Source organism: Nomascus leucogenys, chromosome 3 (assembly GCF_006542625.1).
Source record: "Nomascus leucogenys isolate Asia chromosome 3, Asia_NLE_v1, whole genome shotgun sequence".
Classification (NCBI taxonomy): Eukaryota; Metazoa; Chordata; class Mammalia; order Primates; family Hylobatidae; genus Nomascus; species Nomascus leucogenys.
Window position 1 is genome coordinate 117,445,838 of NC_044383.1, and position 17,933 is coordinate 117,463,770.

Genomic DNA, 17,933 nt, shown 5'->3' on the forward strand with positions numbered 1-17,933 from the left:
TTGTTTTAATTTTTAGCTTCCACAAGTAAGTAAGAATATGTGAAGCTTGTCTTTCTTTGCCTGGCTTATTTCACTGAACATAATGACCTCTAGTACCACCTGTATTGTTGCAAATGACAGGGTCTTATTCTTTTTTATGGCTGAATAGCACTCCAATATATATATGTGCCACATTTTCTTTATCCATTGATCTGTTGATGGACAGACACTTAGGGTTGCTTCTAAATCTTGGCTGTTGTGAATAGTGCTGCAAAAAACATGGGCGTGCAGATACCTCTTTGATATACTGATTTCCTTTCTTTTGAGTATATACCCAGCAGTGGGATTGCTGGATTGCATAGTACCTGTATTTTTAGTGTTTTGGGAAACCTTCAAACTGTTCTCCATAGTGGTTGCACTAATTTACATTCCCACCAACAGCATACGAGGGTTCCCTTTTCTCCACTTCCTCATCAGCATTTGTTATTGCCTGTCTTTTGGATAAAGCCATTTTAACTGAGGTGAGATGATATTTCATTGTAGTTTTGATTTGCATTTCTCTTGTGATCAGTAATGTTTAGCACCTTTTCATATGCCTGTGTGCCATTTGTGTGTCTTTTTTTGAGAAATGTCTATTCAGGTCTTTGCTGATCTTTAAATTGAATTATTATATTTTTTTCCTGTATAGTTGTTTGAGCTCCTTATAATTCTGGTTATTAATCCCTTGTCAGGTGGGTAGTTTGCAATTTTTCTCTCCTTCTATAGGTTGTCTCTTTGTTTTGTTTCCTTTGCTATGCAGAAGCTTTTTTTTGGGGGGGTGGTGGCGGGGAACAGTCTCTGTTGCCCAGGCTGGAGTGCAGTGGCACGATCCCAGCTCACTGCAACCTCTACCTCCCAGGCTCAAGTGATCCTTCCAAGTAGCTGGGACTACAGGTGCACAACACCATGCCTGGCTAATTTTCATATCTTTTTGTAGAGACGGGGTCTAGCCATGTTGCCCAGGCTGGTCTCAAACTCCTGAGCTCAAGCAATTTGCCCACCTCGGCCTCCCAAAGTGCTGGGATTACAGATGTGAGCCACCATGCCCAGCCAGAAGCTTTTAAGCTTGATGTAATCTCATTTATTTGTTTTTGCTTTGGTTCCCTGTGCTTGTGAGATATAACTCAAGAAATCTTTGCCCAGACCAATGCCCTGGAGAGTTTCTCCACTGTTTTCTTGTAGTAGTTTCATACTTTGAGGTCTAGATTTAAGTCTTTAATCCATTTTGATTTGATTTTTGTATGTGGTGAGAGGTGTCTAGTTTCATTCTTCTGCATATGGATACCCAGTTTTCCCAGCACCATTTATTGAAGAAGCTGTCTTTTCCACATTGTATGCTCTTGGCACCTTTGTTGAAAATGAATTCACTGTAGATGTATGGATTTGTTTCTGGGTTCTCTATTCTGCTCCATTGATCTATATGTCTGTTTTTATGCCAGTGCCATGCTGTTTTTGTTACTGTAGCCCTGTAGTATAATTTGAAGTTAAGTAATACGATTCCTCCAGCTTTGTTCTCTCAGGATAATTTTGGCTGTTCCGGGTCTTTTGTGGTTCCATGTGAATTTTAGGATTGTTTTTTCTATTTCTGTGAAGAATGTCTTTGGAATTTTGATAGGGATTGCATGGAATCTGTAGATTGCTTTGGGTAGTATGGACATTTTAACAACATTGATTCTTCCAATCCATGAACATGGAATATCTTTACATTTTTTTTGGTGCTGTCTTCAATTTATCTAATCAGTGTTTTATAGATTTCATTATAGAAATTTTTTGCTTCTTTGGTTAAATCCTAGGTGTTTAATTTTGTTTGTGACTATTGTAAATAGGATTACCTTTTGGATTTCTTTTTCAGGTTGTTCACTATTGTCATATAGAAATGCTACTGATTTTTGTATGTTGATTTTGTATCCTGCAACTTTACTGAATTTTTTTCACCAGTTCTAATAGTTTTTGGTGGAGTCTGGGTTTTTAAAAAATGTAAGATCGTATCATCTGCAAACAAGGATAATTTGACTTCTTCTTTTTCAGTTTGGATGCCCTTTATTTCTTCTGTTGTCTGATTGCTCTAGCTAGGACTTCTATTGTGTTGAATAACAGTGGCGAAAGTGGGTATCCTTGTTATGTTCCAGATGTTAGAGGAAAGGCTTTCAGTTTTTCCTTATTCAGTATGATACTAGATGTGGATCTATTGTATATAGCTTTTATTATGTTGAAGTATGTTCCTTCTATACATAGTTCTTTGAGTTTTTTATGAAGGGATGTTGAATTTTATCAGATGCTTTTTCAGAATCAGTTGAAATGATCATATGGTTTTTGTCCTTCATTCTGTTGATATGATGTATCACATTGATTTGTTTGTATATATTGAACCATCCTTGCATCCCTGAAATAAATCTCATTTGGTCATGATAAATGATCTTTTTAGTGTATTGTTGAATTCAGTGATTTTTGCATCAGTGTTTATCAGAGATATTGGCCTATAGTTTTCTTTCTTTGATGTGTCTTTGTCTGGTTTTGGTATCAGAGTAATACTGGTCTTGTAGAATAAGTTTGGAAGTATTCCCTCCCCTCTATTTTTTGGGGTAGTTTGAGTAGGATTGGTATTAGTTCTTTAAATGTTTGGTAGAATTCAGCAGTGAAGACATCAGGTCCCAAGCTTTTCATTGCTGGGAGATGTTTTATTATGACGTTTATCTCATTTGTTATTGGTCTGTTCAGGTTTTGGATTTCTTCATGGTTCAATCTTCATCGATTGTATGTGTCTAGGAATTTTTTTGTGTCCCCTAGATTTTCCAATTTATTGTCATATAGTTACTTGTAGCAGCCACTAATGATCCTTTGAATTTCTATGGCATCAGTTGTAATGTCTCATTTATCAGTTTTTATTTTATATGTTTGGTTCTTCTATCTTTGTTCTTAGTCTGGCTAAAGGTTTGTCAATTTTGCTTATCTTTTCAAAAAAACAGCTTTTCATTTTGTTGATTTTTTTTGTATTTTGCTTCAGTTTCATTTATTTCTCCTCTGATATTTATTATCTCCTACTAATTTTGGGTTGGATTTGCTCTTGCTTTTCTAGTTCTTTAGAATGCATCATTAGGTTGTCTATTTAAAGTTTTGCTTTTTTTTGATGTAGGCACTTAAAACAATAAAATTCCCTCTTAGCACGGCTTTTGCTGTATCCCATGGGTTTTGTTGGTATGTTGTAGTTCTATTATCATTTGTTTCAATAATTTTTTCAGTTTTCTTCTTAATTTCTTAATTGACCCATTGGTTATTCAGGAGCATATTATTTAATTTCCGTGTATTTGTATAGTTCCCCAAATTCCTCTTATTATTGACTTGTAGTTTTCTTCCACTGTGGCCAGAGAAGATGCTTGATATTATTTTAGTTTTTTGAATGTTTTAAGACTTGTTCTGTGACCTAACATATGGTCTGTTCTTGAGAAGGATTCATGTACTGAGGAAAAGAATGTGTATTCTGCAGCCGTTGGATGAAACATTCTGTAAATATCTATTAGATCCATTTGGTCTATAGTGCAGATTAAGTCTGAGGTTTCTTTTTTGAATTTCTGTCTGGAAGGTATGTCCAGTGCTGAAAGTGGGGTGTTGAAGTATCCAGGAAGCATGCAGCTATTATTGTATTGGAATCTCTCTCTTTAGCTCTAAAAATATTTCCTTTGTATATCTGGGTACTCCAATGTTGGGTGTAAATATGTTTACAATTGTTATTTCTGTTGCTGAATTGACCCCTAAATCATTATACAATGACCTTCTTTGTCTCTTCTTACAGTTTTTGTCTTGAAATGTATTTTCTCTGATAGAATCATACGCACTCCTGCTCTGTTTTGGTTCCCATTGGCATGGGATTTCTTTTTTCTATCCTTGTTTTCCCAGTTTGTGTGCATCTTTATAGGTGAAGCGTGTTTCTTGCAGGCAACAGATTATTGAATCCTGTCTTTTTAAATCCATTGAGCCACTCTATGTCTTTTTATTGGAGAGTTTAGTCTATTTACATTCAATGTTATTATTGATAAGGACTTATTCTTGCCATTTGTTATTTGTTTTCTGTTTGTTTTGTGGTCTTCTCTTCCTCCTTTCTTCTTGCCTTTTTTTTAGTGAGGGTGATTTTCTTTGGTGGTATGACTTAATTTCTCAGTTTTTATTTTTTGTGTATCAATTGTATATTTTTTGCTTTGAGGTTACCCTGAGGATTGCAAATATTATCTTATAACTCATTATTTTAAAGTGATGACAACTTAACCCTGATTGAATAAACAAACAAGCAAAAGGAAAACTAATAAAAACTTTACACCTTAACTTTGTCTTCTCACTTGTTAATTTTTTGTTATTCTCTTTATGTCTTATAGAACTATGTCTTGAAGAGTTGTGGTAGTTATTATTTTGATTGGTTCATTGTTTAATATTTCTTCCTAAGATAGGACTAATCTATACACCACCGTTACAGTGTTACAATATTCCGTGTTTTTCTTTGTGCCTATTATTTCTAGTGAGTTTTGTACCTTCAGATGATTTCTTATTGCTCATTAATGTCCTTTTCTTTCAGATTGAAAAACTCTCTTTAGCATTTCTTATAGAACAGGTCTGGTGTTGGTAAAATCCCTCAGCTTTTATTTCTCAGGGCAAGTCTTTATTTCTCTTTCATGTTTGAAGGCTATTTTCATCAGATATACTATGCTAGGGTAAAATATTTTTTTCCTTCAGCATCTTAAATATGTCATGATATTCTCTCCTGGCCTATAAAGTTTCCTCTGAAAAGTCTGCTGCCAGACATATTGGAGCTCCAGTGTATGTTATTTGCTTCTTTTTACTTGCTGACTTGCTGCTTTTAGGATCCTTTCTTTATTCTTGACCTTTGGGCGTTTGATTATTAAATGTCCTTAGGTAGTCTTCTTTGAATTAAATCTGCATGGTGTTCTATAGCCTTCTTGTACTTGAATATTGACGTCTTTCTCCAGGTTTGGGAAATTCTCTGATATTATCCCTTTGAATAAACTTTCTACCCCTACCTCTTTCTCTACCTCTTTTTAAGGCCAATAACTCTGAGATTTGTCCCTTTGAGACTATCTTCTAGGTCTCGTAGGTGGGCTTCATTGTTTTATATTCTTTTTTCTTTTGTCTCCTCTGACTGCGTATTTTCAAATAGCCTGTCCTCAAGCTCACTAATTCTTTCTTCTGCCTGTTTGGCCCTGTTATTAAGAGATTCTAATGCATTCTTCAGCATGTCAGTTGCTTTTTTTTTGTTTTTTTTTGTGACGGAGTCTCACTCTGTCACTCAGGCTGGAGTGCAATGGTGCGATCTCGGCTCACTGCAACTTCCGCCTCCTGGGTTTAAGCGATTTTCCTGCCTCTGCCTCCTGAGTAGCTGGGATTACAGGCATGCCATCACACCTGGCTAATTTTTGTATTTTTAATAGAGACGAGGTTTCACCATGTTGGCCAGGCTGGTCTCGAACTCCTGACCTCAGGTGATCCTCCCGCCTCAGCCTCCCAAAGTGTTGGGATTACAGGCATGAGACACTGTGCTTGGCCTGCATTTTTCAACTCTAGAATTTCTGCATGATTCTTTTTAATTATTTCAATATCTTTGTTAAATTTATCTGATAAAATTCCGAGTTCTTCCCATGTTCCAGTTTTCTTGTCTTTAGAATTGGCTTAATAGTATTAGCCCTACCTGTTTTTGGATAAAAAGACCACATGAAAATTTATTTACCCTTGATCTTTGAAAAGTATGAATTTTTCACATATATGTCAAATGATTCTATCCTCCTCTTTGTGCATTCTAATTTGATGCTTGTGAAATCATAGCAATGTTGTATTGTTAATGTATAGTGAGTGCATTTGTTATTGTGCTTATTTTATGTTTTAATTTTTTTATTCAAAAGTAATATATGCTCATTTTAACAATTCAATCCATATATATGTATTATATTTATAACTCTAGTCTCCTCTAACTCTATTTAATTTCAACCAACATCCCAAGGTATTCTATGCTATTTTTCCATGTTAATAAAAACATATAGATCATCTATTTTCTTTATTTCTCTCTTTTATATTCCAGAGAATCATGTTATAGATGTAATAACCATATAAGTTCTCTCTTTTTGCTTAATGGATCATGGCCATCTTCTCATGTCTATGTGTGTAATTCTAATTAATTCCTTTTATTATCTTCATGGTGGCCATATGGTTATTTATCAACCATTTATTTATTGATGAAGGTTGTTTCCAGTTTGTGCAAATTCATATAATGCTTTAATATCTTTTCATAGAATTTTGTATACTGATGCTTTTATTTCTTCGTATTTTCCTAGAATTGGAATTGCTGGCTCAAAATGCTTGTATAGCCTAAATTTTAATAGTTGCCACCCAGATTATTTTCCATTGTAGTTGTGGCAGTTCTTATTCTGCAACACCATTATTTCTTCATATATTTTCTCTAACTCCATCTCTTTCCCCCTTGTTCAGGAACTTCAGTTACAGACATATTAGACAACTTGAAGTTGCCCCACAGCTCACTGATATTCTATTCTCTGCTCTTTTTTCTTTATGTTTTCTTTTTCTTAGTGTGTTTTATTTTGGCTTCTATTGCATTGTTTTCAAATTTACCAATATTTTGCTCTGCTGTGTCTCACCTGTTATTGCCATCCAGTTAATTTTTCTCAGACATTGCCGTTTCCATCTCTATATAAATTTGATTTGGATTTGGATTTAATAGTTTCCATGTCTCTACTTGTTGGGTTGATCAGACCCAACACCAGGCCGTGGGTCTGATTCTTAGTGGGGCCTACGAAGTCCGGTGGAGTCAAAGGAATGAGAAAAGACAAGTTAAGGGAGAAAGTAGGACCAGGGGGCCAATGCTAGTATGGAGGCTGTGAAGGCCCCAAGCTGTGGGAGCCCACGCTATTTATTGGTGATCAGACAAAGAAACAGGTGGTGAGGATGTGGGGGTTGAAAGGAAGCGGTGTATCAAGCGAATGAGCTACAGCTGTGACGGTTTAACGTTTTCTTTGAAACATATGACTACTTGAGATAATGGGAGTGCTAGAAGCAAGGAGCCAGCAAGTCTAGACATATTCCAAAGGCCAGGAGGGGTTTTAGACCCTGGACCCTGGACATGTTCTTGGAGCATGTCATACATTATGTCAGACATGCAAGCCCTGCCTCAGCTTCCCTCCCAACACCCAGCTTTTCTCCCAACATCTACTTGACTTTTTGAACATAGGACATACAGTTACAATAACTATTTTGATGTCCTATCTACTAATTCTGACCTCTATGTCAGTTCTGAGTCACTTTTGATTAATTGATTTATCTTTTCAAAAATGAGGGCCATATTGACCAGTTGGTTTGCACGCCTGGTAGTTTTTGATTAGATGCCAGGCATTGTGAAGTTTACCTTGTTGGGTGCTGAATTGTTTTGTATTTCTATAAATATCCTTGGGCATTGTTCTGGTACACAATTAAGTTACTTGGAAATAGTTTTTTTGTTTGTTTGTTTGTTTGTTTTGGGTCTTGCTTCTAAGATTTCCTAGGTGGTACTAGAAGAGTACCAGTCCAGAGTTAATAATTCCCCACTCCTGAGGCAAGACTGTTCTTTTTACCTGATGTCTCATGAATCTTGGGGTTTTCCAGTCTGGCTAATGGAACAGTATTCCTAGGCTCCATCTGGGTTTCTCCTCCTTATACAAGGCCTTGGACACTCAAGAATATACGCTGGGACGATCAAAGGGCTCACCTTTTCTTGTTAGAGTACTGGACACTCTTCCTTCTAATCCTTTTGAATGTGTTTCCCCAGCCTCAGGTAGTTTCCTTGCACACATGCACTGATCAGGACTCAGCTGAATATTCTAGGGGAACCCTTTGAAGAGCTCTGGAATTTTCTTGGTACAGGTCTCACTTCTCAAGTATTCTGTCCCTTTCAGCTCCTTTCCCTCAATCCAGGAAAGGGCTGGACTCTATCTGTTTCACTTCCTTACACAAGACCTTGGGCATTCAAGGATGTAAGTTGGAATAATCAAAGGGCTTACCTTGTTCATTTCTTATTGCTCAGGGAAGGTTTCTGCTACTTCATCTTGGAAGCAGAAGTTTGAGATATGAAGGGTTTCAGATAAGCTAGTCCTTTTTTATACTCAGGAAAACCACTGGGATGTTCAGTGAAAATCAGCATCATGTCAGCCCAGCAGTTATTCTATTTATTAGATATCCCTTTCAAATTATTGCTTTTGTGTTCTTTACCACAGGTGTGAAATCACTGGACATTTAACTGTCATATAGCATTTGTTATCATACACATTGTAGATTTTTTTCTCTCTTTTAAAGAAAATATCTGAAACAGGTTGTATAAAGTAATCTTCACTGTAAAATAATTAGTGATTGTTTGAACTGGTTTTTTTTTCAATTAAAGAGAACTGAAAGTACTGTAGTAGCATTTCTTTGTTTCTCTTTATTTTCTTCAGAGACTGCAAATAGGACATTTCAAGAAAAAGGCATCCTGGTAGGAGAGAGCAGAAGTTTTAAGCCTCATTTGACCTTCATGAAGTTGTCAAAATCACCGTGGCTCCGTAAGAATGTGAGTGCATGTTCTTATTGCAAGCCTGTTTTACCAGGCCACACCAGCCATAAGCATGGTCTGGAGCACGAGTGACATTGCTGTGGTCTCTGACACTACTCTTGCTTCTGGGATTCCAAGTCAGGTTGGTTCCGATTCCCAGGGACGCTGAGGATGCTCCTGGCCTTCCATGGAGGCTGTTTCAGCTTTGCCTTCCTTTGCCACGATGGCTGTTCTTGCATAGTCTGGCCATCGTTCATTTCTACCACTGTTGCCTCACCTGCTTCATCCCGAAGAGCCTTGAGGTGGTGCCAGAGTTCACTTTTGCTGCTATCCTTGCTTGTGGTTATTTGCATCCTGTTGCTCTCAAAGCTTCCTCCGCTGGCCTGTGTACGCTGGTGCTGCTCACCGCAACTGGGTAAGCTTTTTTACCCCTCTTCCCGTCACTCTTCAAGGTTTCCAAAAGACCATCTTTCAGCAGTTGCCTCAATTAAGGCCTTGGAACCAGGTATACCGGGGACTGGGCATGAGGTTAACTGAGGGACCCCCTTTCCTGGAGGTACTTAAAAGTACTTCTCCCTAAGGATGATCAACCCAGTGGCACAATCCAAGTGACAAGTCTTTTGACTTCCCCTGTCTCAGGATGACTTACTGCCTTTATAGGCCACCCCTTCTTCCCGCATAAGTTGGAGCAACTTTTGACCTCCGTCTAGGTTCATGAGCATTTCTCCTAAAATCCTAAGGCCACCCTTCATTTTGTTTCCTATTTCAGCCTAGGGGGTTCCTCATGCAAATTCAGACATCTGATGGCCTGCTCTCATATACCAGAGTTTTGGAGATGGGCATGCAGATTACTATCCGCACCCTGCTCTCCATGACCCTTTGCTGCAGTTAAGACTGATTTGCAGCTCTAGAAATGAAGGCCATGTGTAGTAGTAAGTAGAATTTTTTTTCTAAATTTGTCACATTTTGTATTTAATGTCTCTGTCCTCAAAAAAGTCTTTTGGGTCCTTTAAATCGTGGGTTTAGGTGACTCACCATCCTATAGGTAAGAGTTTTCTACAAACTATTGCTGGAAATCTCAGAAAGATATCTTGCATGGTTTTTTGGATTACATTGCCACAAATTTAGTAGTATCCATATTAGGTATCATTCCAGAATATGTTAGGTAAAAATAATTGGTGTAAATGATAGATTTTGAAATCTGGGATGACAACAATTTACAAAACTTGTAGACTGACAGTTTGATTCTTTACTGGTTATCTTTCTTGTTTTGCTTTCAAATGGATTGTCCTCTTCCAAGTGGTTTCAAACTTAATCACAGAATGACAATCAGTGGTGAAGGTAATATCTCCATTTCAAAATGTTTCTTTGTCTTTATAATACTAACTTTGAAATGAGAGCACCCAAGGGCATTTATTTTAAAAAAATGCTTAAACTATATATGTCAACATTTCAAACTGCATTTAAATGATTTATTGGCAGTTAATTTCACAGAATCAATCTTACCCTATAGAAAAGTGATATGAGACTTGGAATGGTTGTGATGTAACTGAGATCACAGTCTTACCAGTTACAGAGCACTGTCTCTGCACCTGAAAAACCCATCCCATCTCATTCTGTCTCACATTCCTCCCTCCCACTGGCCAGCTCCAGTTCACGCAGTCATTTCTATGTGTAAGGAGCTCCCTGTTCCAAATCATATTAATTAAGTAAATATGTATTGTTTGCCTGCTATGTGCCAGACACTGGGTGCTGGGCACAGAGTGGTGATCAAAATAGAAACAGTCACTGCTTGAATGGTACATAAAATCTAAATCAGATTGCATTTTATTTAGATTAGAATGCTTAATATTTAGAAAACAAATTATGATCTTATCATTTTCAGGAAGCCAAATAAGAATTTTTTATTTTAATTTATGGAATGAGTCTATTCTCATCACTATTATAGTCGTCAGTATTCCTGGAAGTTTAAGGAAGTAGATCTTAGATATGGGGATTCACAAGTCAGCCGGGGTACTTGTTGAAGCTTCAGATTTCCACCCTCTACCCTTAGATTTAGAGATGGACCTAGGACCTAAGCTTTTGATGTTCAGTAAATGCCATATATGGTTCTGATACAGATGATCTGCAGAGGAATATACTTAAGACCTGCAGGCTTAAATAAATATCCAACAGTTTCTTGTGCAGCAAATCTACTGTAAAGGTTAAAACCAGTATGAAAAGGTGGCATACATACAAGAGGATTTCATTTATTTACTTTATTATAATTCGTGGTTTGGTATGTAGATTATTTGAAAATATATGGTGCCTTAGTCTCATTCTTAACGTTTTTATATTTCCAGCTATCTATTTTCTTCTCTCGACACTAATTTTCTTCTAGATTTTTGTTCTGAATCCATCCATTGAGCCAATGGTCACAAGCAAGTGACCATTAAATAAAGATGATTGTGGAATGTATTGCTGGCTTTCCATGTTATTTAGATTGATAGTGAAATAAAAGAAGGGAGTGGCGAAATAGTAGTTTTTTTTTTATCCACTTGCATGATAGGAGATTGGACTCATTTCACATGTTATTTTTTATTTAAAAAGTTACTTTAATTATAAAATTATTAGCTGAATATATGCTTACTGTAAACAATTCAAATACTTACAGACCTATAGAGTGAAAGGTACAGTTTCTCCCTCATTACCATCCTGCAACCCACTTCCTCCCAACAGAATGTCTCTCTAGGTAACCACTGCCAGTAGATCCGTCCAGACCTTTTCCTATGCACTGCAAATATATATGGACATACATACACGCATATAGTTTCTTTAAAACAGAAATAAAACTCTCAATATTATTTTGATTTATCATAATTTAAACATTCTTCCCTTGATGAATAATTAGGTTGATTTCTGTTTCTTTGGTACCACAAACAATGCTGTTATGAACTTCCTTGTTCACTTTTCTTTGGGTGGATATGCCAGTATTTCGAAGAAACAATTCTCTGAAGTGGAATTCTAAGGGCAATGGCTATTAGACATTATAAACTTTCAGAAATACCTCAGATTGCCTTGTCAAGCAAAAGTGGCAATTTATACTCCCAACCGTGGTGTATGAGAAGAACATTTGTTAGGATAAACTTGTGGTAGAAAGACTATCAGAGGTCATATAAAATTGATATGGCCCTTTGAGCTATGAATTATGCAACTGACATTAAAAAAATGTTAAAAATCTCATTTTCTTTAAGATGTCCTAGCTGCTGATATTATTCTAAAGAAATAATTTAAAAAGAGAAGTTCTTTATGCATAAAGATGTTTACTGAAGTATTATCAATAACAGAGAAATAATAGAAATAACTCCCACAACAATAGGGAAATGTTTAAGTCAATTATGGTAAATCATATAAATGATATAAGCAGCTATTGAAGTAGACATAAGGATTCTATTATAGCATACAAAGGTAAATAAAATACTATACTCTTTATGTAGTATATACAATCTATACTATAGAATGTATACTATAATTAAAATTGTATAAAATGGTTTCCTTGGGTTTGCCTTGCCAGCACCTTAATGTGTTCCATCGCATTTTAGAGGTAAAAAGTGGCTTTCCACAGTTAGCCCATGTTTTTTCTGGTAGATCAGTGAATAGAACTGACCTTAATGTCACTCAGAATGTAGTGTATCCCCCTTGACATGCTGAGGATTCCCATTTTGGTTTGCTTGGGTTCTGAGGAATGGTGGGACCTTGGTGAGTGGAGTGTAATAAGAAATGGTGATGAGCAAAGTTAGGTGCCCCATGGCAATGCAGAAGTGAGGGGCAGCCACCGGATTCAGAAAACTCGAAGATTTTCCATTATCATGGGAGTGTTCCTTCAGTTTCTGGTGTGGAGGGGTGGTGTATAGTGACACTGTCTGGAAAAGAGCTAAATGATATCTCCTGTTAAGATGCTCTGTTTTAAAGACTGATGCCAGGTGGTGTCCTCCTTATGTTTCAATTTGACCTGCTAGAGGGTAGTGTGGAAATGATTTTGTGTATGATACTGATGCACTCCTAAAGTACTGGTGCTACTGTTGTCAGGGTAGACATGATGATTGTTGGTAAAAAGGGGTGTGCTGTGTAGAGGAATGCTCTGGATTATTATAGGAAAATTCTGAGATAGTAAGAAACTGGTCCATTCATTATTGTCTATAGGAGGTGTAATGCGATATTCTGTAGTGATAACCCAATTGAGATTTTTTTTAATCAGCTAGTCATTGTCATTTAAAAAGTGACCTGAAAAGCTGTTATCCACGTCAACTTAAAAAATTAGATTCAAAGTCAGAGCTATAATCAGTCTGTTTATGAAGGTAAAACATCTCATTGACATTAAAGATGTGGACAGATGGCTGGTGCAGGGGATGAGTGTTCACCCCCTGGGAGGTCGTACAGATCTAGTGTGAGGATTTCCAGTGGTGTTCAGTGTTTGGTGCAGAAGTCCCTGGTCTTCCGGGGTCCTGTCCTCTGGTAGGCACCTGTTGGCAGGTAATTGCAGGTAGTAGCAGTAACCAAAAGCCCAGTGGGGAACTAAACATTCAATATATTGTGTTCAAAATTTTGAAAATACAGAAACTCTCTCTCAAATGTCCTGATGTGAAACTTCTTCTGTGACAGCATGGTATTCTGGTTCCCAAGTTAGAGAGCTGAGTTGAGGCTAAGGACAGATTCTGTGAAACATAAGGCTTTTCTTGGCAATTATGTATCTTTCTAACACAAGGAGACATTTAGTCAGTGTGTCAGCTTTGCATATTCTTAGTTTCATGAAATTCTAGTGGGTATATTGCATAATAAAACATCAAAAGGAATCATTATCATTGTATTTTGTGATTTTTTTCATCGAATGAAGCCTTAGAAAATCATATTAAATTACTGTCTCTGAAATAGTAACTAAAGTTCAGGTTATTTGTAGTTTTTTCAGAATTTAGTTGACATAGCTAGTCTGCTAACTTGTTCAGCTTCATGCTTTTTATAGGGTATCTTTTTGGACTTATTTTTCTTATTGAATGAACTTGGGTTTCAGTGATTTCAATGTTGCAAATCTTGGTTGGTTAGAAATATGTGCTAACACTTGATGGCAGAAGAAGACAAATTTCAAATCAAACAAACATCTTAATGCAGATCTCAAAAAGTAAATGTGATATCCTCAAAAAATAAATGTGATCGCCTAATGTATAGATCAGGTGTTTTTAATCACAAATTATTTTCTAGGCTTCTTAGATATCTTCCCTGATTTACGACTCTTTCAAATTATTACTGTAGCTCTTAAACTGACAAAGGTATGTTTTATGAACATGACACCTCTTCGCAGCAGTGTTTTAGAGTCAGAAAATGAGAGTACTTTAGAATGAAAAAAATGATCTTTGAAAATTATTAGCAACTTTCTCTTAGACTGGTTTGTTTTGAGGGCAGAATTCAATATGCAAAAAGTAAGGGCTGAAGGGTGATCATTGGACCTGATGATGATGATGATGTTGAGAGGAGTGGAGAAGGGGATATAGGACAGTCACTGGTAGGAATGGAAAAGGAGAGCATATGGATGAAAATTTTGTTCTGATGCTACCATTAAGAGGAAATTCCAGTTCCTGAATTGTTTGGTGATTGAATATACAGAACCAAAATTGTAATGGAAAGTTTCTATACTAGGTTGGTTGAATTCAGCCTTACTCTGCATCCCTCCCTAACTGTGAGCCCTGATGCCATCTTTCTTCACTCACTACCATTATTTATATCTATCTATCTATCTATCTATCTATCTATCTATCTATCTATCTATCATCTACCTACCTACCTAGCTGTCTGTCTATCTGTCTATCTATCTATCTATCTATCTATCTACTTATCTATCTATCTCTGCATATTTTTTCAGGATTTTGTTAACTGGGCCTGGTATAATTTGACTGTCACTCACTTTTGGGGGTCTGCATGACAGTGAGCTTTTATAAACCATGTTAAAACTCAGGAGCATTAAGACTATTCCTTCTTAAAGGAATCCCTGCAGTAAATTTAAAGGAGCATGAGCTTTCATGTTTTAGCCCTGTTGTTTAGTCCTGGACAAAATCACATAACCTCTCTCAATCTCTGTTGACTTATCGTAAAAGGAGGACTTTTGACTCCTGTGCTATCCTGAAATGTCTGTAAGATAAACACTTTGACCAAATTGGTTAATTTGGCTTCACACAGATACATATTTTTTAACCTCATATTGGCTTTCTTGTCTGCATGGAAGGAGAATGACAGAAAGAAGAAAGGTCTTCAAGTACTGATAGGAAGATGCTGGCAATTTAGATCTGAGTCTTTCCACTTGTCCTCCTAGAAGCCAGATGGAGCAACAAGGACAATGGGAAAAATACTCTACATATCTTTTTTTTTTTTTTTTGAAACAACTAGGATCTCACTTGGTTGCCCAGGCCTAGAGTTCATGGCATGATCATAGCTCATTGCAGCCTCCAAATCCTGGGCTCAAATGATCCTCCTGCCTCAGCCTCCTGAGTAGCTGGGACTACAGATGTGCACACCCCATGCCTGGCTAATTCAAATTTTTTTTTTTTTTTTTAGAAACGGGGTGTTGCTATGTTACCCAGGCTGGTCTTGAACTCCTGGCCTTAAACGATCCTCACACCTTGGCCTCCCATAGTGTTGGGATTACAGATGTGAGTGACTGTACCCAGCCACATACTACATCTTTAGTGAAACTGAGAGGTAGAGAAATCCTGTCAATACCAAATTATGTGGAAGGGCTGGTGGTAGAGGCCCTCCTGACCTGGGAGACAGAATAGGCAAGGGCTCTACATTTTAAAATATTCCTTCATTCTAACAAAGGAGAGGCACAGAGAAGCCTGGAGACTACCCTGCCACTTCCTTCCTTCATCCCTCAAAGAGGGCATTTGTAGATGCCCTGGGTATTCAGTGAACCTTGATTATTCCAGACAAAACTTTAAAAATATCTTTGGTGCAAGATAAAGCAGATTGTTTCTGTAAACTATTTTTGAATCTCCTGGTGTCAGATGGCTTAATTACTCACAGTTTTTAGTTGTTTTTGGTCACTTTTTATGTTTCCAAGTGCATTAAACAGCAAATCTCTTTGTTTTAATGGCTTTTTAACACTAAAAATTCAGTGAATTCTCATGAGGTAGAATTGTAATTTCTTCTGAGATACTCTAGATTATATTAGTCAACATTGTCATCTACTGTGTGTTAAAGAGTGCTATTTATAACAAGTGCCTTCACTTATGTTTCTAATGTATTTTTCAACTTTATGATGTTGTATTGTCTATTTCCGTACATTGAAAAAAAAACAAGTTTACAATTGTTTGACAATTGGAAATGATGTTTACAAAGGTAAACCTGCTTAACATTCATCTGGAATCTGTCAGTACTTTATATGTCTTTAAAAATTGAGAAACAGTAAACAGAATGCTAAATTATTTTATGGGAAATTCTAGAAATTGACTAAAGTCAGGATTACAAATGATTCCTGGTTGATCTTGATTCTGTTAGAGATTTTGACAGCTTTGAAAACGCTGGAAGAAATGACTGGTGAACCTAATATTAAATCTTCAAAGTGGAAAGGAGATTTGAAGCAAGTATCTTCAATAGCATTTTCTGAGATTTTTCTTTCTGAATATCTCTCAGGGTTTTATGTGAGGCAGGGATCTGTGATCCAATGAATGTTAGCAATGATGGGTTAAGTAAAGTTAATCTAATTCTTTATGTCAGAACTCTTAGGTTCTCTGAAATGCAAATGCTTATTGTGAATCTTGAGAGCTTACAACAACAGAGATTCTTTTTTTTTTTTCTCCGATGTTCATGGATCCTCTGGCTCTGCTCCACATTGTCTTTACTCAGGACCGTGGCTGGGCAGCCTCCATCTAGGACTTTTCTGCTCTTCTGGCAAAAGGAAAGAGAGTTGGTGAACATGCTGATTCTTAAAGCTTTTGCTAAGAAGTGACACACATCATTTCTGATCATATTTTATTGGCCAAAGCAAGTCACATGGTTCCTTCTGAGTGTAACAGAGCAGGATATATAATTCACTTCCAGGAAGGGACACCACAGGAGAGGCAGTAAATATTTTGAACAGTCATATAGTCTACTCAGCATTGTTTCCCAACCAGACTAGCAAGTCCTTTTTCCACTGACTGTTTTGTAGCCCTAGTATTTGGTAGAACGTGGCTTAGGAAATGCTAATTTGATAATTCCAGCTTAAGTGATTTTTTTTTTGTTAAACATATAGATTCTGTGGACATATTTGTTTTCTAGCAGTTGCATCTACAGATAAGCTTCTGATGTTTTTTTTTTTTTTTTGAGACGGAGTCTCGCTCTGACCCCCAGGCTGGAGCGCAGTGGTGTGATCTCGGCTCATTGCAAGTTCTGCCTCCCAGGTTTACGCCATTCTCCTGCCTCAGCCTCCCGAGTAGCTGGGACTACAGGTGCCCGCCACCATGCCTGGCTAATTTTTTGTATTTTTAGTAGAGACGGGATTTCACCATGTTAGCCAGGATGGTCTAGATCTCCTGACCTTGTGATCCACCCACCTCGGCCTCCCAAAGTGCTGGGATTACAAGCGTGAGCCACGGCGCCCAGCCCAATAAACTTCCTATTTAAGTGTAATTGAAGAAACAGAGTTTTAGAACTTATATTAAAAGGTGCAGTATCGGAGTATTCAAGTTAATTAAAATTGCATGTGTTTGCCTTAATTATATTAAATATAAAAATTGTATCTCAAAGATTACCATTAGTTATGGGAAAAATGTTTTTCTCAGCGAGTCATTTTTAGACATTTTGAAACTTCTGTGGGCTGGTAATTAATTTCATTTTCTTAGTCAAGGACAAAGTGGAACATCATGAAAATATAGGAAACTGGCAAGTCCCACAGTGGATTGATTATGGGTAAAGACAAAACAGAATATATGGTCAAGAAAACCTAAGATTTTATTCCAAAATTGTGTTGATGCAGAACAATTTACCTTGTTTAGTTAAGTGACAGCTAATTACTGACCCACTCAAATGGCCACATAAAAGCAAACCAGCTGGAATTATTTGGATGGCAAGAAGATTTTCTGTCACTGGAAAGATTGGCCAACCAACTCTTATTAAAATAATTAACTGCATAGAGAAAGAAGGTAAAGCTATATTCTTCTTGAGGGACTCAGATATGAGAAGGAATTATGGTTGCAATCTAAAACCATAACTAGTTTGTATCGGAATTATACTTCCATTTCTACATATGAGCTGGTTTATTTTGACCATCAGAATCTTACTCTCTCAAGGAAAGATACCATAAAAATAGAATAATACTGGTTCTTCAAATTACTAA

At 36.9% G+C, this 17,933-nt stretch overlaps 1 protein-coding gene across 3 annotated transcripts in view; it reads left to right on the forward strand.

The window, feature by feature from the left end:
* AKAP7 (A-kinase anchoring protein 7) overlaps positions 1 to 17,933 on the forward strand; it is a 156,033-nt gene that overhangs the window by 63,190 nt on the left and 74,910 nt on the right. For 2 of the 3 annotated variants that reach the window (XM_003255709.3, XM_030809685.1), the window contains exon 6: positions 8,496 to 8,608. In XM_003255709.3, the coding sequence (XP_003255757.3) occupies positions 8,496 to 8,608 (113 nt within the window). Of the gene's footprint in view, positions 1 to 8,495; positions 8,609 to 9,359; positions 9,523 to 17,933 lie in introns of all 3 variants that reach the window. The other variant, XM_030809687.1, reaches the window with a different exon arrangement.